The sequence below is a fragment of the Bubalus bubalis genome, chromosome 22 (assembly GCF_019923935.1).
Source record: "Bubalus bubalis isolate 160015118507 breed Murrah chromosome 22, NDDB_SH_1, whole genome shotgun sequence".
NCBI lineage: Eukaryota > Metazoa > Chordata > Mammalia > Artiodactyla > Bovidae > Bubalus > Bubalus bubalis.
In genome coordinates, this window is record NC_059178.1 from 21716476 (window position 1) to 21743112 (window position 26637).

Sequence of the window (26637 nt, forward strand, 5' to 3'; positions counted from 1 at the left end):
TGGCAATCTGTCATATAATTTCTTTGTACTGTTTTTAAATCTTTTCCTCAAAATGGAAATTAACACACTTGAAATTAAAAATTGTCAATGGCACCCCACTCCAGTACTCTTGCCCGGAAATCCCATGGACAGAGGAGCCTGGTAGGCTGCAGTCCACGGGGTCACAAAGAGTCGGACACGACTGAAGCGACTTAGCAGCAGCAGCAGACCTTTTCTGATAGAAAGTAAGGCTGATTTGAATGACAGCTTTGATTCATATGACAGATATTTTTCACTAGCTAATTAGGTTAAATTTTTAAGGTTTGACCAAAAAAAGTGTATATATGTGTGTATTTAAAGCATGCATTGACTAAAGTATATTAAATGAATAGTATTTGCTTTCAGAACAACTTCTGAATATTTCTCTAATTTTGCTTAAACAAGGGATCTTTAAAAAACAACAGGTGTAATCCACTCAGTTTACTTCCCAGCAAATGGGATGGTGCAGGACTGGACAATAAATCCTTTAGAGACTAGCTGGTTTCCAATTTTTTGCTCTGACCCATTTTGGGAATGAAAGTAATCAAGCTGTCAACTTAATAATACAGGTCAGTAAGCATAATTTCTGTTGCTAAAAATTAAAATAGAATTAAATTAAAATACAGAGAATTAAACTTTCAATCTTATACATATTTTTTGTTGCAGAGAAGTCTGGTAAGTCATCACTAAAAGACTCTCAAGTTCAAACATATTATAACAGGATAATATTCTATGGAAAAATAAAATGTAAATAACCAGCTCAGAAAGAAAAAGTAAGCAGGTCAAATTTCTCTCAATTAAAGTTCATGGAGTTTTAAATGGCCAATGGACAGTATCCAATCCCTTTGGTATTTATATTCTGTCTCTGATGGATGCCTTTATAAGATTTTTTTAAAAGTCAGTAATTACCACAGGTGATAAATTCTCTCCTTCTTGACTACATGAACATATGATGCAATTTTTTTTCAGATGTGAATTTATCAATGTACAAGGAAGTGTCTGATTATTTTTAATTCTTTGAACACATGAGCTCCACAGATCTTGGAACTTACTGGCACTGGCTCCCAGTTCAGGGAAAACACTTCCCTAAAATAAGATTTTATAAAGCAAGAGCTAATGGCAACCCACACCCCAGTATTCTTACCTGGAAAATTCCATGTACAGAGGAACCTGGCGGGCTACAGACCCTGGACTTGCAAAGAGTCAGATGTGACTGAGTACAACAACAACAACAGCAACAAATCCTTGTTTTGTTTCTGACTTTTACCAGTTGCGCCAGTGATATGACAACAGAGTCTCCAGAATGAAGCCCACCCAGTGACTGGAAAGTCCTGCTTGGAGCTGGGGTTCTCCCCTGGTCCTTCATCCTGTCATTCAGGGGCCACTGCCCTGTCTACCTGAAGCATCCACCCACCCTCCTGGATTCCCAGCCGACCAATCAAAGGGACACAAAGAGATCCAGAGGTTCAAGACAGAAGCAGGTTACAACCATGGGGTGTTCAGAGTGACTGCCTCCAACATGAAGAACTGGCAGGCTCTGTGTCTTGGTGGTTTCAGACTCAGGCTGCTCAAAGTCAAACTCCAGCTTTACCCTTGCAATTTGCCTAAGATGAGCCACTTTGCTTAGTCTCTGAGCTTATTCCCCAGCCTATAAAATGGGGGTCACTTATGTGCTTATCAGCATTAAACCAGGTGATACATAGAAAATGCACTTAGAATAATGGCTAGACACTTTAAGTATTCAATAAGCATTAGTTGTCCCTTTGTTGTAGTATAATCTTTTTACCCTTAAGTACTGCTGTGCTGATTAGAAATAAAGCCGATAAATGCACCCACAAGTGCCTGACAGGCAAGGCAGTGGTTATGCTTTCACACTCACCACTGGGACCAACACTCTGTCCTGTCTTCACTCTTCAGAGGAGAAACAGGAAGCCAAGCAGCCTGACCTCCTTAGGAAGAGGGCTGATGGCCCAGAAGATAAAAGAAGATTGCTCATCTTTTTGTTTTAACGGAGCTTCCCTGGTGACTCAGATGGTAAAGAGTCTGCCCGCAATGCGGGAGACCCGGGTTCAGTCCCTGGGTCGGGAAGATCCCCTGGAGAAGGAAATGGCAACCCACTCCAGTACTCTTGCCTGGGAAATCCCATGGATGGAGGAGCCTGATAGGCTACAGTCCATGGGCTCACAAACAGTCGGACACGACTGAACAACTTCACTTTCACTTTGATCTTCTTTTAAAACCCACCCATTATAGAAGATGGAGATGGAGGGGGAAAGAGGAAAAGGAAGAAAAGAAACCCCAGGGCCATGACACCAAGTGTGGGAATAAACAAGAAGTTATTCTTATTTGCAAAGCAGAAACAGAGTCACAGGTATAGAGAACAAACATATGGGCACCAAGTGGGGAGAGGGGGTGAGATGAATTAGGAGACTGCAATTGACATATACACACTACTATGTATAGAACAGCTAACTAATGAGAACCTACTGCATACCACAGGGAACTCTACTCAGTGCTCTGTGGTAACCTAAATGGGAAGGAAATACAAAAAAGAGGGAATATATGTATACAAATAGCTGATTCACTTTGCTGTACAGTGGAAACTAACACAACAATGTAAAGCAACTGTGCATGCATGCTAAATCGGTTCAGTCCTGTCCAACTTTGCAACCACATGGACTGTAGCCCACCAGGCTCCTCTGTCCATGGGACTCTCCAGGCAAGAATGCTAGAATGGGTTGCCATGCCCTCCTCCAGGGGATTGTTCTGACCCAGGGATTGAACCCAGGTTTCCTAAATCGCAGGCAGATTCTTTACAATCTGAGCCACCAGGGAAACCCCAATGCACAGTTTATTTCAGCATAATTCTCCCCCATAATATTGCAAAAAAAGTGATTCAAATAAGCAAACTACCTCACCCTTGTAAACTTCATATACCAAATAGTCCTTTGCCATGATGACTCACTGGAGAGTGTTCAACCCTTCAAATACAGATCTGTGTGCTCTCTGTGTCTTTGTCCAATCTTAAAAGCAAATGCAATTTGTTCTAAAGGTGACTAACATCAATGTCCAAAGGCCTGTTCACCTGCACCTGGAGTGAAAGGTCTGAAATCCTCACTGACCTTCGTGGCATTTTGCCCCAAGACCACAAGTGCACACAGACGAGAGCTTTGCAAAGGACTTTACACATTTCACCTCCATCCGACCCCCAAATGCTAAACATAGGATATTACAACAATACAATTCTTCCTAGAGGATTTGAAACCCTGGAGATGAAAGCATTCACCCCTCCTCTGCTTGTGAAAAGTACAGAGAATGTCTCTAATCCATTCATTTCATATAAGTTACTGAGAAGGGCTCCCCAGGTGGCACTAGTGGTAAAACCCACCTGCCGATGTAGGAGACAAAAGAGACGTGGGTTCAGTCCCTGGGTCAGGAAGATCCCCTGGAGGAGAGCATGGCAACCCACTCCAGTATTCTTGCCTGGAGAATCCCATGGACAGCGGAGCCTGGAGGGCCACAGTCCACAGGGTTACAAAGAGTCGGACATGACTGAAGCAACTTAACATGCAGGCACTAAAAAGCTGAGTACTTTTTCTTCTAATTTACTAGTTTAGAGGCTATAAACTACTGTGCACTGCTGGGTTATACCAACTTCACAATCACTTTTAACACCAAAATGAGAAACTGTACCAAATACTTGTCATTTAGTCGCTAAGTCAGCACACTTAAAAATGACGACTTGTGCTTTGGGCCCCAAGGCTCTGAATGGATGGAGTCCTCTGGGTCCACGAAGAGCTGTACCCACTGTCTGTGCCACATCCTGAAATGCTGGGGCCTCAACTCCAGAAAACTCCATCAGGTGACAGCGCCACCCACAGGAGAGTTTCGGGAGGTAACTAACACATAAAGGACCCGCAGTGTGGGGCACGTGATATTCCTGTTCACTTTTCCCTCCTGGGAAACCCGAGGACAGAGCATTAAGCTAATAAATTGGATCAGAAACGGAAGAAAACCTGGGGCTTGCAGAACCACACCCCTTGGGGTTTTCAGACCTTAAAGGAAGCACACAGCCTCTAAGAACAGGGTTACTGGTCTCACACACCAGGCACTGTGCTGTCCACAGGGTGACCAAGAGTGACACAGCATTGCTCTCCACAGATGAAGAAACCAGCCTTGGAGAGGCCAGGGGATTGTCCCAAGGGATGAATGACACAGCCAGGGTGACTCAGGTATAAGCAGCCTATCAGTCCCTCCAGAATACACCTCGGGACACAGTTGTTTGTAAGTCTCTTTGCAGAGCATCCATTATCACAGGCGATCTCTGAGGCCAGCCTCTGAACCACAGCATCCCAGAATGACCCTCTTTACAGATAAGGAACTGAGCTCCACGAGTTCAACGGCTTCCCCTCGGAGGATGGCCAGTGGCGGAGGGGCCCTGGAACGCAGGGCTTGCAATCCCATATTTCCTTTTTTCACATGCCAGTGATTTCTCAACTGTGCTCTGCAAAGAAGCATCTAGGACGCAGGCCCCAGGGGCCCTGTGTGGGGCCCCGTTTCTGCCCTGTCCTTGTGTCCACGTCTACCCTTCGCAACGTGGCCCAGACGCCCCACACATCAAGGGGGAGGTATGTTTCCCCACCCTGGATTCCAGGCTAGCCATGTGACTGTGACGAGAGGGTGAGGCAGGAGTGACAATGTGCCCTCCCCAAGAGTAAGTCAAGAGGCCTTGGCACCCTCTGCTCTCTCTCTGGAAACCCTGCCTGCAGAGGACCCCAGGGAGGGGAGCCCAGCCATCCCAGCCAAGGCCAAACCTAGACCAGCCTGCAGCCAGCCAACCTTAGAGTGTCAAGAGAGGCCAGCCAAGGTCAGCTGAGTAGAGACACAAACAGAAAGCATACAATCCCAGTTCAGACCAGCAGGCACGTTCCCCACCCACAGAACACAAAAAACAGTAGGTGACTGTGGTTTGCACCAGTGGTCCCCAACCTATCTGGCGGCAGGAACCAGCTATGTGGAAGACAATTTTTCCATGGACCTGGTGGACAGGACACCTGGGGGCATCCAATACTTTGGCCACCTGATGAGAAGAGCCAATTCATTGGAAAAGACCCCGGTGCTGGTAAACATTGAAGGGCAGGAAGATAAGGGGGCAACAGAGGACAAGATGGTTGGATGGCATCACCAACTCAATGGACATGAGTTTGAGCAAGCTCTGGGAGATGGTAAAGGACAGGGAAGCCTGGCATGCTGCAGTCCATGGGGTCGCAAAGAGTTACACACGACTGAGCGACTGAAAAACAATGGCAGGGGGTAGGTGGGGAGGGTGAGTCATGGCTTCAGGATGATTTAAGCACATTACATTCATTGTGTACTTTATTTCTATTATTATTATTACATCAGCTCTACCTCATATCATCAGGCATTAGATCACTGAGGTTGGGGTCCCCTGGTTTCTGCCATCAGATTTGGGGGCATCTGTTACTGGGTAGTAGTCCATCAAACACTTATTTCTCCAATTTGAAGGGTCACTTTTTAAACCTGCCCACAACAAATTTTGTTAACCAAGAGATATTTATGCTTTTCTATCTATGTAAGATTTTACTTTGCTAAAAAACATGGTGCTTTGAAAAGTAAGTTGAGAAACTACTGAGCTCAGCTCTAAACCCTCCCTGCCTCCTCCCACACCCATGTACTTCACCGTTAGTGAGCTGAGACTGTTCCCCGTGTCACTAGGAAGTAAAGAAATGCACACACACAAAAGCTGCCTTTGACTGACTCAGACACGAAGACTTTGGAACTCAATTATTTTCTGCTATCACCACCCAGTTCCAAGAGATTCAATAAATTTATCATGATGCGTAAAACAGCAAGATAAATTAGAATAAGGTGAGACAAGTGCTTCCCAGGTGGCCCTAGCAGTAAGGAACCCGCCTGCCAACGCAGGAGACTTAAGAGATATTGGCTCCATCCCTGGGTTGGTAAGATTCCCCTGGAGAAGGGCACAGCAACCCACTCCAGTACTCTTGCCTGGAGAATCCCAAGGACAGAGGAACCTGGTGGGCTAAAATCCATGGGTCACAAAAGAGTCAGGCATGACGGAAGCAACTTAGCATGAATGTGCAAGATGAGTGAAGAGGAGACTAAGACCAAGAAAAGGAACCAGAATTCAGGTTCTATTGCAGAGATGGTGGCTCTGGGCATTTTTCTGTTTTAGGCCCAGTCAGCAGCTACTCCCTCCAGCTGGTAACAGAACCCACGCCTCCATGGAGCAGCCCCAGTTTCCACACTCTCATTCCCCATGGCTCCTGAGGGCTGACCCCATGCCTGGTCCACTGTGCTGGCCAAGCAGGGCACGAGGTTAAAGTGGGAACAGGTGATGTGAGCTGACTCCATGAACCACAGGGAGGCGTGGTCTGTGCTGTTGGGGGAGGGACTATCTCTTTCCCTGGGGCTTGAGGCAGCCTGTAACTCCTTAGAAACACCCAGGAAAGATGCTTAGAGAGAAAGGCTCAAGCCACCAGGACCAACTGGGCCACCCACAGCCTTCTCTTTGCACGAGCCAACAAATCCTGTTTGATGAAGTTCAGTTTGGCTGAGGCTTTCTGTTCAAAAAAGTTCTAACTCCTTCAGCCCATACATCTGAATCTGGCATCCAAACAGCCAACATAGAGAGGAAAACTTGATGGGTTATACAATTCGCTTTGCCCACAAGAAGAAAGTATGTTCATAAGGGAAGTCACACCTTTTCCTGGAAGTGAGACCCAGAAGGACAGCTCCCCAGAGGGTCATTCTAAAGATTCTGTGCTGTGCTTGTTTAGTCGCCCAGTCGTGTCCAACTCTTTGCGACCCCAAGGACTGTAGCCCACCAGGCTCCTCTGTCCATGGGGATTCTTCAGGCAAGAATACTGGTGTGAGTTGCCATGCCCTCCTCCAAGTCTAAAGACTCTACATCACGTAATAAAACACTCAGCACCTTCCTAACAGACCCAACACTCCACCTGGAATGCTTTTGCATGGAGCACACCTCAATACAGGTGGATGGCATCGAGGCATAAATCAGGAAAAGACAACCTGATTTTTCTGCATGGCTGAAGCAGCTTATCACACACTCATCTGTGTGCACAGGGAGGGGTGGGGAGAGGAGAGAGAAGACAGTGCACACAGCCCTTGCTCAGGGGGCCTGGCTTTGTTAGGAACAGAGATAGCTTTACCCACCCAAAGCTCCCAGCAGTGATCTCAGCTAAGCTCTGACGAGCTACTGAGCATGGATAGGTTTGAGAATACCATACCCTCTCGGCATGGTACCGAGGCTTCCCTGATGGCTCAGTGATAAAGAATCCACCTGCAAAGCAGCAGACGCAAGTTCAGTCCCTGCATCAGAAAGATTCCCTAGAGAAGGAAATGGCCACCCACTTCAGTGTTCTTGCCTGGGAAATCTCATGGACAGAGGAGCCTGGCAGGCTACAGTCCACAGGGTCGTGAAAAGAGGGACATGACTAAGCGACTGAACAACAACAAATAGCATGGTACCCAGCACACAATGAGTGCCCAGTACAAATCCCTGAAATAAGGCCTACCCATGGTGCCAAGAGTTAAACAAGAAAATATCAGCCTAAATGGTGTAGTTGCGGCAGACTTGGGTGGCTGCTATGGCTGGCAGCTTCTTCCCCAAATATCGAGGGGGGAAAAAGTGGGTTTTATATGTGCATAGTTGAGCAGAGGCAGGAAGAAACAAAAGCTGAACAATCATAGGAAGCACCTAAAATCCTTCCAGCATGCCTGCTATACCCACTTTCTTGTAACAAGCACCTTCCTGCTGTATGAGGCAGCATCTCAGAGTGATCCACTGTTCGAGACATTTCTCCTATCCTCCTCTATCATAAACGACCTATGGATGCAGGTCTCATTCCTTTACACCATGCTACCTGACAAACTCAAGTGAACTCAGGTAACAGTCCTCAGGCTCTCTAAGTATTTGGCGAGAACCTATAGATTCTTGAATCAAACATCTTCATTTTAGAAGTGAGAGATCTGACATCTAAGGATGTCAACTTAGGGAGGTGACAGCGAGTTGGGGATGTCATACTTAAGATGACTTAATGAGCCACTGCTCCCAGAGATGACATTTCAACAAGCACCTTTCCTCCTTGGTTGAAATGATGAGCTGGTAGAAATTGCAAGCGCTCTAATAGAGGGGGATGCCCATGTTTGAGGTTAGGTAGTCTTTTAGGAACTATTGCAATAAAAATGTCACGCTTTTGGTCCCTGCTCAGGGGACCCCTAAGGCCAATTATTCTCCAGTGTCCATGTTTCAATGAACATCAGACAGAAATAAGTGCTGGAAAATTATCTCTCCAGTATCATCATGTCTTGTTACCGTCTCTGAATGAGTCATCTCAAGTTTTGGCTCACAGCTGCGAATATAGAGATCGAAAATGATCTGTGTTCTGATTCTCTGAAATATCTTTATTCTCTTATTATACCCTAAAAATTCCAGACTGATGTCACATTTACTGGAGTTCATCAGATTGAAAGATGGGTTGTTGCTGTTGTGTTAGCCACTAAGTCGTGTCTGACTCTTCTCGAACCCCATGACTGTAGCCCGCCAGGTTCCTCTGTCCATGGGATTCTCCAGGTAAGAATACCAGAGTGGGTTGCCATTTCCTTCTCCAGGGAACCTTCTGGACCCAGGGATCGAACTTGCATCTGCTGTATTGACAGGCAGGTTCTTTACTGCTGAGCCACCAGGGAAGCTCTGAAAGATGACTACAAAGCAGCTTGGTTTCTATAAAACACCAAGTTTCAGAAATCATTGTCTCTGCTGACACCAGAAGGCCTCTGCTTCCTAAGAGAAACAGTCTCCACTCAATTACAGTATGGTACGTGAAACTTCATGTCACGATCCGCAGACGCTTTCTTAACACTAGTCAGAAAAGACGTGATAAATTTTCCAAAGGGCAGGGTCTCTGAGTCCCTGCTAATGTCCTGCTGGTACTCTTTCAACTTTAGCGAGTATGAAGATCTCGGGGTCCGGGGTGTTTCTTTACCAGTTTCGGTGGCCCCTTCCAGAGGCTGTGACTCAGTACCCATGCAGGGCCAGGAATCTTCGGTTTTTTTTTTTAAGAAGAGCTTTGGGTGAATCCAATGCAGGTGTCCAGAACTGCCTTCTGGAACTAAGCAGTCCTGGCTTTTCATGGTGCCAATTCTGAGGGGTCATTTTGTGATTCTCAGGGTGTCTTTCTTTTAAAATATAATATTGGCCTTATGTTTATAACATACATATTTTTTTAGCACTTCTACAAACACATCACCCATTGAGCCCCCAGGACACTCAAATACCAAAGTCCTGGACCCAGAGAAGTTTGAACCATATGAAATTGTCAATATGCAAGGCTTTCTGACATAAAAGTAGGGAGCTTATGTGGTTACACCCAAGGGATGTGGGTGCCTCCCAACCTCATAGAGCTGGTCTGCTTGTTTAGTCTTCACCATAATACTACAAAGTGTTTTTCCAAAAAACAAAACTGAGACTCAAAAATCAAATACCATGTCCAAGGCCATGCTGCTGTTCAGTGGTAGAAAGAGATTTCAAAATCAGGAACACCGGATCTGCTGGGGGGGAGGTCTCTGCCCTCTTTCCTCCCCTCCAGGACCCCATAGCCGACATCAGGCCATTTAATTAACAACACCCTCTACTGGTCCGAGCCCCACTGGGACTGGCCAGACCCCACTCCAAACTTTCCGAGGGTCAGCAACACAGGCCTCTCAGCAAGCTCCCCACAGGGGCTGGAAACAAAAGGGAGGGGCTCTCTAAAAAGCCACCCGAACTGGATGAAATGGTCACTGACAAGCAGAGACAACGCGGCAAGGATCCCCATAACATACACACGGGGCATGTGCCAACGGGCGACGGTTGGGGAGACGTCACACCACGTTCAGACGCCTGGATGCGAAAAGTCAAGGCAGTGGAGAACACAGGTCACGAGACTGTTGTCAAAGCAGCCTCTTTTTATTAAGTTTCCTCACTTGAGATTACGCCACAGTGAATGAAGAAGCAAGGAGAGCCTGCCTGCTGTACCGCAGACGAGCGATGGGAATGCTCGGGCTGAGCTCTGAGCAGGTGTAATCAATTTCACTCTATATCAGAAGTAAAGCAGGAGATGATATCTATTACTCCCTGTCATGGCAGCTTCTTCCTTGTGATACACGGTTCTTTTAATACACCAGAAACTAAAATCAAATCATGCTTATCTACCACATAGTGAATTTCTTTTTTCTTTCTTAGAGATCAGTATAATACCAAAATTCTACTTTATGGCACTAACTGATTTATAAATTTTTATTACATATGATAAAAATTATAGGCTCATTTTTACACATTTAATTAACAAAAGGTAACCTTTTTCCTTTAAATTTAGCAACTGAATCTCTATGTGCCTATTAATTTCTAAGGGTATCAAGCACCAAACCCACCACCTGAGCATACTGTTAAGATTATTACAAATGCTTTTAAAAAATCAAACTTCATAGAAAAAAAAATCAGCAGTAAGCAGAAGTAATTTGTGTTTTTTCTTCCCTAAGAGAACTTTATTCAATCATTCACTCATTCCAAAATATTTGTTAAGTTTATTAATTTACTACATGATTGTTGTTGAACAGTCGCCCACTTATGTCCGACTCTGCGACGCCATGGACTGCAGCACACCAGGCCTCCCTGTCTCTCACCATCTCCCGAGTTTGCCCAAGTTCATGTTCATTGCATTGGTGTTGCCATCCAGCCATCTCATCCTCTGTCGCCCTACTCTCCTTCTGCCTTCAGTCTTTCCCAGCATCAGGATCTTTTCCAATGAGTCGGCTGTTGGCATCAGGTAACCCCTTTGTCATGGCAAAGGGGGCTGTGTAACTCAATAATGCTTTGAGCCATGCCGTGTAGGGCCACCCAAGAAGCATGGGTCTTAGTGGAAAGTTCTGACAAAACATGATCCATTAGAGGATCCAAAGAGATGGCAAACCACCCCAGTATACTTGCCATGACAACCCCAGGAACTGTATAAAAAGATTATGTGATTACTAAATGTGAAACACTGTAACTTGATTCTATACATTATGAGTATTTATTTTAAAAGAAATGCTTTAGACAACTTTATATTTGTATCTAGGGAGAATATCACAATAAGCCAACTTCAAACTTGTGGTTTTAACGTTATTTAAAACATCTCAGACTACACCAGAGAAGATAGATCAAACAGAAACCCTCAAAATGGACTGCAGGAAGGGTGTGATCCAGCGCCCCCCCCCCATCCCATCCACAGTCAGAAGCCCATGTTAGACCCTGTTGTGATTCCACCACTAGAATCAGGGAGAAGTACCAGGCCTCTGCCTTCCATGGTAACTCAAACTAAAACATATTCTCACTGTCTGCAATAAATCTGCTTTCTGCATATTGAATAGGAAAGAGATGAAAGGGAATACTCAACCATCTGAAAACAAACGGATGCTCTCTAAGTGTTTCTGTTCTGAGGCCCATAAAAACCACATGCTTTGCTTCTGCCTAGGCTGTTGTATTTTTAAATAAATCATTCTGTTAAATGCTAGCTCCCTCCTTCAAGGGAGAGTCTAAAAACTCTGTTTTCACAAGCCTCTGACAATTTGACCCTCATTCTCTCTCAGCTGCAGGTCCTGGATTCTTGACCATCACAGTTTCCCTCCCTTGCAGCCCCAGTGTGAAAGGAAGTGAGATCCTTCCATCTGATCCTCCACCATCCCTCTGCCTCCAATTCAGGGCCCAAACCTTTCACATCACAGAAAAAGTTTTTAAGGACTCGGGATTCTTCTCAGTTTTAAGCAGAAAAATGGACTAACTCAGGTAACACTCCAGTATTCTTGCCTAGGAAATCCCATGGACAGAGGAGCCTGGCGGGCTATGAGGTGTCCATGCAAAGTTTAATGACTGCCTGCATTATATACCTGAACCAGCAATGTTGGGAAAGGGGTCTCCTGCAGACAGAAGCGAGGTGCCCACGCTCTTCATATCTATGTCACACATCTGCACGTGGCCACTTTTCTGGTCGATTACCGAAAGACTTGATGGAGAAAGTTCCGTAAGTTACCCTGAACTCTTAGATAGCTGCCAGATAATCTATTTCTCCCAGTGCCACTGCTATACACAGAACAGCGGCCACTTAGGATACAGCCATGGAGAAGGAAATGGCGACCTGCTCCAGTAGTCTTGTCTGGAAAACCCCAAGGACAGAGGAGCCTGGTGGGCTACAGTCCATGGGGCCGAAAAGAGTCAGACACCACTGAATACTCACACAGGATACAACCAAAAAGAGGAACAAAGGAGAAATAATCACCACAGAGTCTGAAGTTGTCCTGGGGTCAGTTTTGAACTAAAACAAAGTGCATTACAAGTAAAGCAGCAACTTCCACTGAAGAATTTCATTTGATGTGAATGAGTCATCACAGCAGATGCAGGCTCCTTCCAAACCTTGCCTTCCTTCCGCTCTCAGTGGATGCATCCACGGAGCTGTGCAGGTGAGGCTAGGTGATACCCCTGCCTACATACCCACTAGGCAGCTACACCTGCTGATGGGCTGGGGACAGCGGCCAGAGGAGCAGGGAGCTGGAGGCCTGCCTGCTGTATGGAAAGCACTCTGCCCGCCATGGATTCTCTGAAAGTCTGCTGACAACGTTTCAAGATAAATCCGTTAAATGACATCACAATCCATTTTGTTTACCTGGAGTGTTTAAGGATAGAGAAGCAGGGATGGTCTTTGGCGGAAAATAGAAAAACGAGGTGCTATCTTAGGAGACCCATAAGAGTACATTATCAGTACTTTACAAAGATCTATATTAAAAAGCTCTTCTCTTCTATTTGGAAATGAAGTTCATTTCCAAAGGCAAAGTGTCACATTCCCATATTAAAATTCCAAATTTTATGCACATTAATTCCTCATTCTTGCCTAAGAAATTCCTTGTTTATTTTATTTCAGTAGATTTTGAAACTTTAAATAATTGGACAACTTTCCAAAGTACTGTAACTGTATCCTTCTGATCTTTGCCCATGACCACCCCCAATGCCTTCCGCAATCCCCTAAAGGGGCTTTCCCAGCAGTAATGTTCAATATCCACTTTGAATAGAAAGTATCATTTTAATAGGTGCACTGGGCTATGTGCTTATTATAACAAGTCAACAAACATCTTTGAAACACAGTGTCAACCCACAGAAATTTCCAGTGGCTAATTTTCAGTGACTGCAAAATTTAATTAAAACTTTACATTGCGGTAAGTAAAATTAAAGGAAACTTTTTTTCATTGTCATTTTACAACTGGCTGGATCCAATATCTTCTGCAGATAAGAACATTATTTGAAATGTCACGCTAAGAGACTGAGAGTCACAACACCATCACATCAGCCTGTTTCATAATTTGGGCTGTGTTCACAGTGGGGGTGGGGGTTACTAAGTGCATGGATGTGAGTTTTAGTTGCATCTCCGGTACTTTCTGCTCTTGTCAAGGGAGACTGAAAAGTGCAGGTTGAGAATCCCAGGCCTTTCAGAACTCACGCTCTGTCCAGCATCCCAAGCGCCTGGAGGGTTAGTTCTAGCATCTACTGCTGTCCCCATGCCTCCAGCCCCACCCTGGACTTTCAGATTTTTATCCCTCTGGGTGGGGCCAGGAGTCTACCTGTCTACCTGTTCCTGAGTGATGCTGAGGCTGTTCATCCAAGGATGACTCTTTTAGAATAATGTTTTTCAAAAGGTGGCCAGGATCACCTGTGGATGCTTTGGGGGCCTGGACAAAAGAATCACCACGGCCGGCCATAGAGACCAAGATTGGGAAGGACCGCTCCTGGTGACCCTCGAGCACACTTGGTTTTGAGCAGCATGGGTATAAACACAGCTCAGTGGCAGCTCTGGGTCAACATTCCCACGCCCCACCCCCCAGGCAACCTAAAGCCACCCAGGTGTAGGACATCAGCCTGATCTTCCTGCACACTTGATCCTCTCTGGACCCTTAACCTGCACACGATCCTAACGAGATCTGCACACCTGTGTTCCTACACGTGAGCACACACAACCCCCCCACCCTCCTCGGCCCGTGTTCTTCTCTTTCCCTCCCCACGTTCCCACCTCGTCATCAGATCCTGACCTTGCCAGCTGGCCCCTGGAAGGCAGGGGGCCACAGGCTATGGAGGTGATGACTAAAACTTTCCTGCTTCCCACCTAACACCAGCCCTACCTACTGTTTTCCTCCGCTGAGTTCTTTTTCAGAGCAACAGAGTAAAAGCCGTCTTTCTGATCAGACTAAATGCTAAACCACTGCAGTATTTTATGAACTGGAGAAACAGCATCCTCTTACGATGGGAGGTCTATGTTACTGTGCATCCTCCTTAAACTTTTCACTAATGAGTTTGAAAAACATAAGTAATGAAACCTTCTCTCACTTACAAAAGAAGCCGATTAACAGGCTGTAGTCCTAAAGATAAGAAGAAGCCTGAGAAAAGTTTGTGGGAAAGTTGGTTTTCAAAGAGAAGACTCCTAGAATTACAAAGCATGGTAGACACTGCCTTAAGAAATGTTATACTGTTGAAAAAGTATGTAAGTACTTATTAAAATGCCTGTCCTTTAACTGAAAACTATGTCTTAGGATATTCAGGTTAGACACACTCATTCTAGAAAACTAAACCTAAAACAAAAACTGAGAAAAACACTACTTAACCCCAAACAGTGCCTCTACTGAAACAGATACATACAGCCTATCAATTCCTAGAATGTACAATTGTTATGAAACTATGAAATTTTTAAATAAAGCTACCGACTTCCATAGAATTGTCAGAGAAATACCTAAATTCAAAATCAACTTTTCCCAAAACGAAAGGCTGTGTTTCATTCATACACGGTTTTATATCATCTGAAGATATAATTCAGATTACTTGCTCATTAGGGAAAGTTCATTTAGAATTACGCAAATTATATACATGCTTATCTATATATCAATATATGTAAGTAACTTTTCTACTGAAAATTTGTGAACCAACCCTTTGAAAACATCAGAGACTAAAACCTGTGATTTTGCAGATCAGAACAATTGATTAAGCTCAAGCAATACTTCTTTACATCCACGTAACACTAAAAATGTACAGTGATTCCTTGGCATATCTCTTTCACACGCAGTGATTTAAATTTACAATCTTTTCATCACATCCATTATCAATCTCATTGAAGCAACATAAAAATGTGAAACGTCATGACTCTAGTTATCCGAAAAAGAAAAAATAAAACAAACTGCTTAACAAATCTATTCACAGTCTCTGTAAAGGGTACTGTAAAATCTTATATTTTGAAATGATTTTCAACTTATAGAAAAGTTGCAAAAATAGTACAAAGATTTCAAGTACATGTTTCTCCCACCTTCCCCTGTGTGGACATCTGACTTAACTGCTGCTGCTTCTGCTAAGCTGCTTCAGTTGTGTCCGACTCTGCGCGACCCCATAGACGGCAGCCCACCAGGCTCCCTGGTCTCTGGGATTCTCCAGGCAAGAACACTGGAGTGGGTTGCCATTTCCTTCTCCAATGCATGAAAGTGAAAAGTGAAAGTGAAGTCGCTCAGTCGTGTCCGACTCTTAGTGACCCCATGGACTGCAGCCCACCAGGCTCCTCCGTCCATGAGATTTTCCAGGCAAGAGTACTGGAGTGGGGTGCCATTGCCTTCTCCATCTGACCTAACTACTCAAATTATTCAAAATGAAGAAACTAAATGTTGGTACAATTCTACTAATTCAACTACAGACTCCATTCAGATTTCAGCTGTTTCCCCCCAACTGTCCTTAAAAGAGTATTTTAAAGAATACATTTCTTCAGGAGAGTTTCAAACTCACAAAATTATATTAAGGTTTAATCTGTTCTGAACAGTGTAGTGGAAATCTGTTTGTATTTCTATTTCTGCAAACCAAGGCTTGCTAACTAGAATTTATCACATCAATCTCATTATTATATAAAACTAAACACTTCCTTGTATAGTATATATTACCACCTGGCTTTTAAGAAAATGGGTCAAAGAAGTATGACTTGCCAGCTACTTGGTTTCTCACTATGGAGAAGACAATATTAAGCAGAAGCAAAAATGATTTCACTTTCTGCCTTGCTTCTTACTTGCAAACTTTTTTGCAAAAGTTCTTCTGAATGATCATACAGAGCCTAGATAGAAGGCAGAAAGTGAGCCTCCAATATCTTGCTTAACAACTTAGAAACTGTAAAAACGGAAAGTGATGTTTAAAATGAAATGTTTAAATAAAAGTCCTCCTGAACAAAAAAAAACCTAATTCTTTTCTGTTTTCTTCCAAAAGTTTAGTTCCTATATCTAGCATCTAAATTATGTGCAGTACCCTCCAGAAATGATTAATCAGCAATCACATCAATTGTGAATGCATTCCAAAAGAGGGGAAACAGCAAAGTGTCTTGTGTACAAATCTTGGTTACAAAAAAAAACACCTCTCCACTGATTACATAAAGCCTCCTGATTCAGTCCATTGGTTGCACTGAGGCTGAGAAGAATCTGTGATGAAAATGTCAATTTCAAAAGCCGGGACAATGCAAGCCAGTCTAATGCCTGATAGTCCTTCCTCTCCCTCCCTGCTGTGTCAGCCAGTTCATATACAATTTGAATGTCTGCAAATGATCAGAATTCACATCAGTCATTTATTCAACAAATGTGAGTGTCTGTTGGGTCTAGGGCTCTATGTAAGTGTTTTATGGGAACCAAGAAGAAAAAATAACTGACTTTGCCCTCAAGCCACTTACAATCTACTTCCTCTGTCTCTAAAAGGATCCCCATGTCAGGTGACCAGCAGCCAAATTTCCAGAAGACTCATAGAGAGAAATAAGTGTCGGTATCATTCATAACATCAGATTTAACTTTCCCAACATAAAAAAATTTTCAAAAATAAAAAACTGACTTTCCCAAAGCATTAAGCGCTTCCCACAGGTACTTCCCACCTAAAACCCAAAGTGGAGGGCAAAACCATGATACACTGCAATTTATCTGATCCCTGCACACACAAAATTTGTCAACTTCAATTTTTTTTAATTTCATCATTTCTAAGCATTCTCTGGGATACTGCCCTTCAGTTCCCCCATACTAGGTTAACTCTGGCTTTCCAAATTAAAAAAAAAAAAAAGAAAAAATGAAGGCACAGTTCAATTACTGGTAGGATAACAAATAGAATGATGTACTTCCTCTGAAAGAAAAACCTGGATAAAATTTAGTAAAAGCAAAGTCTCTTTGGTTTGACTATTAATTTACATAAGCATTAACAAGGACACAGGTCAGTACTACTTAGGCTGAAGTTCCTTTTAATGATGAGAAACTGATCATTTAAATAAGCTACGTAAATATTTGTTCCCCACCTCCACCCCAATCCCTTACCCACTTCTTGAAAATCCATCCAAACGCTTTCTGACACAGCTTAACTTGAAACAAATCCCAGGCAGGGAGCTATGGATCTTAATAAAGAGAAAACCATCACTGAGGCCCTCATCCTTGGCTTCTAACACTAACGAGTTACAAGGCTCTAAAACTAGCGAGTCTACTCCATAATTCACCAGTAAAAAAGAAAGCAGGCCAAAATCGGCATCAATTTTATAGCAGACAGCAGTGGATCGTTTTGTTAAGTCCTCTGGCGCACGTGCAATTACCAGACAGTTAAGGGCATATTAAACTTCGGGAAAGGGTATTTCTGTATTGAAACTGACAGCATACAGCGAGCAGCCAACTCCACACTCGGCTTCCTTGGAGTCCAACTGTGGTCAAGGGTCTCGGGGCTCATCAACGCAGGGCATGGCCTCTGCGCCTGCGTGTCCCCCAGACTCCAGGAAGTAAAGACGTAAGTTTTCACTGGTCAGAAGGCCAGACGGAAAAGTCTCCAATGTTTTAAAATATGTGTTTTACCATCAGTGAAATTCTCCCTCATCAAATTAAAAAAAAAAAAAAATTCAACTTACTCATTCCTCCCGAATAAACATAGAAACCTATTTTGCAGCCCAAGTTCAAGGCCAAATAACAGGCTTTATATTAAAAGGAAAAAAAAAGCCCAGTTCCACCATTCTACGTAGACCTTAATGAAACTGACACACACGCGAGAAAGTGTACAAGTGTGCAGGTGTGCAAGCGTTGGCTGTCCATCCACGTGTGTGCTCCAGGTAACACCAGGCAGGGTTCGCGCCCCTCCTGACCCCCAACTCCCGGCCACTCGTCCTCCCGCAAGGAGCTCTCCGGGCTCCGACTGCAGGCGCGCAGCGGGCACCTTCCCGCACTCCCTCTCCTGCCCACCCCCGGCCGCGGGCCGCGGGGCGGGCTGACCGCTGCCCCTGGCCGGGTGCTCCGCTGGGCCAGAGGTACGGAGGAAGAGCCCAGAGGGCCAGAGCCCCGCTTGCCCGGACCCTGGGGCCCGATCCTCCTGCCGTAACCTGCGAGGCCGCCGCCTCGGCTCTCCCGGGCAGCCTCCCGAATGCCAGTACGAGCGGAGGTCACGGCCTCGGCGGGCCGGGCTGAGGCGGGAGGACAGGGAACTGGAGATCACCGCCGCCGGGTCCACCGATCGCGCGGGCGCAGCCGGCACGGCAACCCGGCCCGGCAGCCACTCGCGGCGAAAAGGACCGCGCAGCGCCCACGCCCGGCGGCCGGCGGCTGCAGCTCCCAACTTCAGGCAAAGTTTTCTGCTGTTGCTCCCGGAGCCGACCGGGGACTCCGAGTGGCGCCGTCCTCGCGGACACGCGCCCAGGCCGCGGAGGGGCGGGGGCGAAGATGAGAGCCTGGCTCCCGGGCCAGCTCCCGGGGCTCCTCCGCTCGGCCGGCCCGAGCGCTAGGTGCCCACCCTTCCCGCCAGCCCCGCTCCCGCGCCGGGGACTGGAAGAGCTGTGCTCAGCCCGCCGCGCCCCCTGCCCGGCCTCGCCGTCCGCCGCTCGGGCTCTCCCACCCCGGAGCTACCGGTGTCCAGAGCCCCCCTCCGGCCCGCGCGCCCCAGGCCCCTGCAGGCGAGGCCCCGCTTACCTGAAAACGAGTCCCCCGCCGCAGTTAGCAAAAGTCCAGTCAAAGTGGCCAGGCAAGTCCCAAGTCGGCTCATGGTGCCGAGTGCGCCCCGGGCCGCTCCCCGGCGGCGCTGGGTGGGCGCGAGGGCAGAGGGCGGCCGGGAGCTGTGCCTCCAAGGCGGCGAGAAGAGGGTGAACAGCCAAAACCAGAACCAGACGCTCCGAGTGCCAACAGTTGCAGAAGTCCCAACTCCGGCGGCTCCCGGGGCCGGGGGGGCAAGGGGCCAGGGTCCCCCTGTCCTGTCGCCGGCCCCGCTGAAGCTGGCGCGGCTGCGAGAGGGAGCGGAGGGCGCGCCCGCGGAGCCAAAATCCGCCCTCCGTGCCGGCGGCTGCGCTGGCTTGGTTCTTCTTCCTGGGCTCGGGACCCGAGCCTCCGGCGCCGCGGTGCCGGGGGCCGGGGCCGGGGCCGAGGCCGCGCGAGTCCCGCCCGCCGCCTCTGCGCGGGCAGACGAGCCAGCCCCCGGGCGGCGGCGCGCCGATGGCCGAGCCCGCGCCGGCTGCGCGCGGGGCTCCTGCTCCCCGACTGACTGGCGGGGCCCCGCAGGCCGGCTGAAGGGAGCGCCCACGTCACGGCCGCCCGGCTGCCGCGGCCCGCTAGAGGGCGTGAGCGCCCGGCCCCGCCGGCCCGCACTCGGTGCTCGGCGGCCGCGGCGCCTCCGGGGGAGCCGGGCGGGGGGCGGCCGCGGGGGCGGCGTCACCGCGCCGGGAGCGGCGGCCGGGCGGTGCCACCCGCTCCCTCCCGCCCGCTCCCTCCCCGGCCCCGGTTTCGCGGCCGGCTTCCGGGAGGGTGACCGCTCCGGGCCGCGCCTGGACCAGAAGTTTGTCCCGGGTCACGGGCTGCCGGGAGTTGGCGAGCGGGGCGGGTGAGACGGCGGCTCCGATCCCGGCGCCGGACGGCAGGGTCGGCGGGCAGGGCCGGCGGGGCCGGGAGTCGCGGGGCTGGCGCTCCCCTGCGGCTGCGGGCCGGGCGAGCCGGCAGATCCGGGGCGCTGCGAAGGGCTGCGGGTTCTCCGCGACCTGAAGTTGGCAGGCGCCCGGGCGGAGAGCGGCGGCCCCAGGCACCGAGACCCCGCAGCGGCCTCGCGGGACACACGCGCCCCGGAGCCCGGCACCCGCCGAGCGGGACGCGCCGGGCCCCTTCATGGGCCCCCGCCGACCCGGGATAGGGGGTGGGGAACCCGAGCGACCCGCCGGCCGTGCACGGGAGGCGGTGGTCACACCAAAATGAGGGGTCGGACCTACGGAACCTGTGATTTCTGTACCTGGTGCGAAGTGTTGGGAAACGCGGGAGGAGGAGGCGTGGGGAATGAATCAAATGATGTCTGGAAATATATAATTTACCGTTTGGGGTCTGGAATGCCTATTTGATTAAGTGGATAAAAAAGCTTCTAATGCTTCAGTAAAGAGGTTCACTTTGTAAGATTGCAAAAAAAAAAGGGGGGGGACGGGGCGGGAGGAGAACTATTTCTGTTTTCCTCTGAATAGACACAGGGAGCCAGCACCGAGCGTCTGTAGACGCCAGACCTATATGAACAAGATAGAAGGCCTGTGTAGAGGTTCAATTAGAAACCAAGTAACGACCGGTGAGTAGCAGGTGTTGCAGCAAGAGGACACACCCCTCAGTCAGGTGTACCGGGGGCTACCCCGAGCCCCTTCCTCACAAAGGCCCAAAAGGTGAGTTGATCCCACGCTCACTTTGACCCTGAGGTCTCCAGTGGACCCTAGAACCAACAAACAGGGATATGTCATAGCTATCACGTGCCCGGGGCCAACTGATGGACTGGACTTTTGCCTTTTGTGCCCCAGCCAACAGCCCCTCTTTCTTGTGGAATTCCACTTATTATATCCTATATAATAATATTATATATTACACAATTCCACTTATTATATTCCACTTATATATCAGAGGTGCCTTTTCAGGGGCTCTGTATTAATCATTTACTTCTTAAGGACATTACATCACCCAACCTCTTCTTGCAAATCTGTACCTGTTGAGCCTTATCTTATCTCGATTGCAAAATAACATTTGAAGTCTGGAGAAGCAGGCAAGTCACATACCTCTGAGGATCAGCAGTGAGAGTCTGTTTCCCTGGCACCCAGGTCCTGCCTGCACTGTGATGGAGCCCAAATTTGATTTTTTTAAAAATGGTTATGGTGCTTTCCAATGGAGCTGTTACGTTAATAAATGTGAAATGGACCCAAATAAGGAGGGAGACATCAATCTAGTCATTTTCTTTCCAAGTAATTTCTTTGAGTGAAGATGTTAATATTAGGATAGGATATCATTTGCACAGTAGTATGTGAACTTGTTTGAAGATCTCTGAAGGCACGTATCTCCCAGGCACTGTGCTCTGTGCAGGAGGCTGTCTTAACTCTGGGCTCCCCCAGGAACAGGCCTGAAGGTAAGGATTTAAGTGTAAGTGGTTTTAGGTTCTCTTGAGAAAGTAATCCCAGGAAATAGGACAAAAAGCATAGGAAAGTAAGACAGAGGGGAAAATCAGCAAAAGTCAATGTAGAGAATGAGCAGGTTACCACTGTGGGCCCCTAGGACTCACTCCCTCGGGGACTTCCAGGAGAAAACATGGAGCACCCCACCCTGGGGCAAGGATGTTGTAGGTGCCTGGGGGGATGGGGCGTGGGAGGCAGGTACACAGAGAGGGGTCCCGCAGCAGTGGAGAGAAAAGCCCTGAGGGGCCTCCCAGTGCTGCTGCCCTGGTTACCTGAAAGTGCCATGTCCTTTCCCTGGTTACTTAAAACAGCGGGAGGCCCAGTGAATTTCTATTATCTCTGATCTCTAAATATTACAGTGTTAAGCCGACTCTGCCCTTATTAGCCTTCAATCCACATTGCAAACAGTGATGGGGTTTTTGCCAGCAGCTCAATCCCTGGCCATTCTAACAGCTACTGATTATTCGCTCCCTCTTCCAGATAACTGGCCAAAGCAGCACTGAGCCCAGATGGAAGACCTGTATCAGAAGGAATGGACTTGACTTCCTCTAAGGAAGGATACCGTAGGAGTCCTACCAGTGGGATATTTCCTGTCACTTTTTTTTTCCCCCCAAGCAGAGAAGATTTTTTTTTTTTTTAATCCAACCACATGACACTCCTGTCTCTCTGGAAACAGCAGTGATATTTGCAGAATGGCTGATCAGAGTTAGGGGTGCTGTAAAGCTAGCCCCTATCATATATCTAAAGATTTCAAGGGACTTCCCTGGTGGTCCAGTGGCTAAGACTCTGGGCTTCCACTGCAGGGGGCCAGTGTTTGACCCCTGGTCAGGGAACTAGATCTCACATATGGCAACTAAAGATTCGAATTCCACACCTAAGAGTCAGTGCAGCCAAATAAATATTAAAAAAAGAAAGCCTATAATTTTCATATGTCAAAAGTTAGCAAAGTATCAAAGACAACTGAATATATCACTGTATGTATCTAGATTTCCTGTTGATCGTCTGGCTGTATGGATCAGTAATAAAATAAAGACATACATAATTCATGCATTATTAGGTATTTATTCCATAAATATAATTTCCCCTTTATTTTAGTAAAATCATTCAAACGTTGTCATTATGGAGATTGTCACATAATTTGTGTTCTGGTGACAGCAATGATCGGAAGCTATGTTCTGTGTGGAAGGTTTCTAGCCACATTTCACCTGGTTTTGTTCCTTAGTGGTTCTTGCAAGTCCTCAGTAGCCACATGTGGACAGCAGAGATACAGAATGTTTCATCATCACAGAAAGCTCTCTGGGAAAACACTGAGAAAGGATTCGTGTACTCAAATTCTGCAAACTTGAGGATATATTTTCGTCAAAAATGTTACCTCAGATTCTTGAAATCTGAAAATGAAAAATCTTCCCTATAGTTATGGAAAGCCCCTTTCTTTTTTAAAATATTTTATTTATTTGTCTGCACCGGGTCTTCTCTGTGGTACTCAGGATCTTCCTTCTTCGCTGGGGCCAGAGGGATTTTTTAGTTGCAGCATGTGGGATCTTGTTCCCCGACCAGGGATGGAACCCAGGCCGCCTGCACTGGGAGCATAGAGCCTCAGCCACTGGACCACCAGGGAAGTCCCTACCTTTGGTTTTGACCCAAATCCCGATGCACAACTTCAATTGGCTTGGCCGGATCCTGGCAAAAATTCGGTTGTCCAAGACTGAGGTCTGAGTAGTCACATTCCTCTCCATCCAACCTAGATTTCAAATTATACTGCTCCACAAAGAAGAGCCACTGGACAGCCAGGGAAGTCCCAAGGTTTTGATTTTTAAGTGATTTGACTTTTCCTTTAAGGAAGTGGCTCTGCGGTGACATCACATACACACTGAGGTGTGTCCATCTGCCGTGGCAGTGGCAGTCCACCCTGGAAGTCTTGACAGTGCCTTTCCCTTCCAAGACCAGGGACCAAAAGCCAAGGGGAAGCATTTCTCTGGAGTCTGACCAGAGCTGGTTTTGAGCTTTGATGTTTAGGGGGATGCTTTATGGTCTCTCAACACTGAGCATCAGGTCCTGAGTGACAAAGATGACCGCAGGCCCCATGATATGTTTGTTTTTGTAGGTTTGTGATGCTCAGTACCCTGTAAGCTCCAGGCCCAGGGCAGGAGCCCACACTGCCCACCGTTTGTACTGTCGTGGTGTTTTGGGCATCAGTAAGCCTATGACACTTGTCCAACCCCGTGAAAGTCAAAATGTAAATTACAAAAGAACACGGATCTGACCACAACCCATTCCTACCTATCCTCAATGTTAGGCTGAATTTTGAGGTTAACCACAGGCAGAATGGCTTCTTAGTTGGCCCTAGTGGTAAAGAATTTGCCTGCCAATACAGGAGACATAAGAGATGCAGGTTTGATCCCTGAGTCAGGAGGATTCCCCTGGATGAAGGGCATGGCAACCCACTCCAGTATTCTTGCCTAGAAAATCCCATGGACAGAGGAGCCCGGTGGGCCACAGTCCATGGGATTACAGAGTGGGACACAACTGAGGTGACTTAGCATGCATGCACAGGCAAAAACTTCCTGATCCACTAGAAGTATAGCACCTGCCAAAAAACCATAGACAAAAAGATCATTTAAATACCTCCCAGGGTGGCTTAATTGGAGCTAACATGACCCAGCAGAAAAGGAAGATTGTCGCTGTTTTTGTTACTCACAATTTCTTCTCTAGGCTCTGCTGCAATCGTGAAATCTCATTTTTAGAGACACATTGAGATCATGGAAGCATATTTTGAGATAATAAATGGAAAATATAAATAAGCCCCCTTGCAGAGGTTTCAAATGATGTATTATCTTTCATTGATCAAAGATAGTGTTGTGGTTGAGAAAATGAAGAACAAAAGGAAGGAAGGAGGCATGATAGAAGGAAGAAAAGGAGAAGGAGGAAAGAGAGGGAGTTAGAGACAGAGCTGGCTTGGAATTTGGAGTCCAGTTGATTGACGCCCAACTGTATGATTTAAATTAACTTCTGTTTCCTGCAGAAATGGTATTACACGTGGAGGCTCTGCGTGCATCGGTGGCACTGAACAAACCTCTCTGGTGAAGCAAAGCCCTAAGTGTGCAGAGTGCATCACAGTTTCTGCCCTGCCCGCCCCTGGCCCCTGGGACCTGTCTCTACCTGGAGAAGCCTTGAGCAGTGAGGTAGCAGTGGGGAGCGTGGACCCAGTGATAAACAGATCTCTGCCCGGTGCACGCACTCACCGTCAGAGTCAGCTTAGTCTCAGACATGATGGGAGCAGATAGAATTTTTCGCCCAGGACTTCACAACTTCACTCACCTTGTGAATATGTGTACATGAAACCGGGGAGAAGGGGATGAAAATGAAAAATACATCATTAGCGGTTCACGGGGGCCAGAAGAAACCGGGCCATTTAAACTTTCACCAGTGAAGCCCAGTTCACACCTGCACAGAAGAAAGAATGGAGCAGGTGCCCTCTTTTGAAGTTGCTCAGATCCTGCCTGAGGCCAGAACCTGTCCCCAGAAAAAAGCAAGGCTCCTCCAAGCAGAGTTCAAAGCCACTTGCATATAAAGGCTTAAACCACTAGGACGAATCTTTAGATGCCCCAGGAATTCCTTCTATAGGCCTAATTAAAAGGGGAGAGGTAATAGGTTTGGGGAGCTTCCCTGGTGGCTCAGTGGTAAAGAATCCACCTGCCAATGCAGGAAACAGCCTTGATCCCTGGGTCAAGAAGATCCCCTGGAGGAGGGCATGGCTACCCACTCCAGTATTCTTGCCTGGGAAATCCCGTGGACAGAGGAGCCTGGCAGGCTACAGTACGTGGGGTCGCAAAGAGTCAGACACTACTGAAGTGAATGAGCATGAAGGCATGCACCATTTACATGGGATGACCTTCAGCAGGGTTTCCTTTCCGTCCTTTCTCTTCTTTTTCTTCTTCCAAGCTCTTCTTTTGGGCACGTTGAGTTTATAACAGCTGCCAGACCCGACACAAGGCCACATCCAAGGAAACCATGACATTTATCCTGGCAGTCCTTTCTCGTTTGCTCCTCTGAAAAATGAGAATAATAATTTCTGCCCCATCTACCCTATTGCGTTGTAAGAGTGTCAACAACATCGTGGGTGAGAGTTCTTTACAAACAGTCCCCCAGTGACTAAGCTTTCAGTTTACTATGTAACTCTTGTATTTCATCTTACTAGCTGGGACTAGATGCTCACAATTTGCAAATAGGTCATTATTTTTATAAAAATATGTTTCTGTGGAGCTTTTTCCTCTTGCTGATTTTAGGTAAAATGATTAGGTAGATTGATATTCTCAAAAAGTTCCCTGCTTAGTCATGGAGTCCCCTCATGGTGATGTTAAGATGCTAGAAAATATGTTTTTAAGGCCGTGTCCAAGCTTGTATGCAGCTTCTGGGGTCTTCCCTGCACTGCACGGCTGGACTCTGGGGCCGGTGCCCAGGGAGGGCGCCTGTGCGGAAATAGGCCACGCTGTCCCCTTTCCTTCCACCCCTGCCTCCTGTCGTTGTTGTTCAGCTGCTCAGTCATGTCTGGCTCTTTGCAACCCCATGGACTGCAGCACGCTAGGCTCCCATGTCGTTCACCATCTCCCGGAGCTTGCTCAAACTCATGTCCATTGAGTTGGTGATGCCATCCAAGCATCTCATCCTTGTACCCCCTTCTCCTCTGCCCCCCAGACCAGGGGCAACAACCACCCACACAAAAGCACCCCCATGACCACAATGGCCTATACGCCCTGCCCTCGGCGGGGAGAGTGTTAGAGACAAAGTAACAGCCTCCTACATACACATCAGCCATAATTTGCAAGCTGCTTCATCGAATATGGAAAAAAGACAAAGGAAGAAACACTTGATTTATGAGGATTTTATCAGGATCCACTGGCAGTCACTGTGCAGTCACCCTCTGCGTCTTCTGTTTAAGTCCCCAACGAGTCCTGGGAGAAGACGCTTTGTGTAGGCACTTCTCGGAGCTGGGAAGTCTGGGGGCTCGGCCCAGTCGGAGGGCGTGAGGGGGCACCCCGTTGTCTGACTCACAGTTCAAAGGCACCAGCTCTCCACG

At 47.3% G+C, this 26637-nt stretch overlaps 1 protein-coding gene across 6 annotated transcripts in view; it reads right to left on the minus strand.

Moving 5' to 3' along the window:
- PTPRM (protein tyrosine phosphatase receptor type M) overlaps positions 1-19927 on the minus strand; it is a 661882-nt gene extending 641955 nt beyond the window's left edge. For all 6 annotated transcript variants that reach the window (XM_006044986.4, XM_044934694.2, XM_025273106.3 and 3 more), the window contains exon 1: positions 19075-19927. In XM_006044986.4, the coding sequence (XP_006045048.1) occupies positions 19075-19147 (73 nt within the window). In that variant the 5' untranslated portion in view covers positions 19148-19927. The remainder of the gene's footprint in view (positions 1-19074) is intronic.
- Between the last annotated feature and the right edge of the window lie 6710 nt (positions 19928-26637).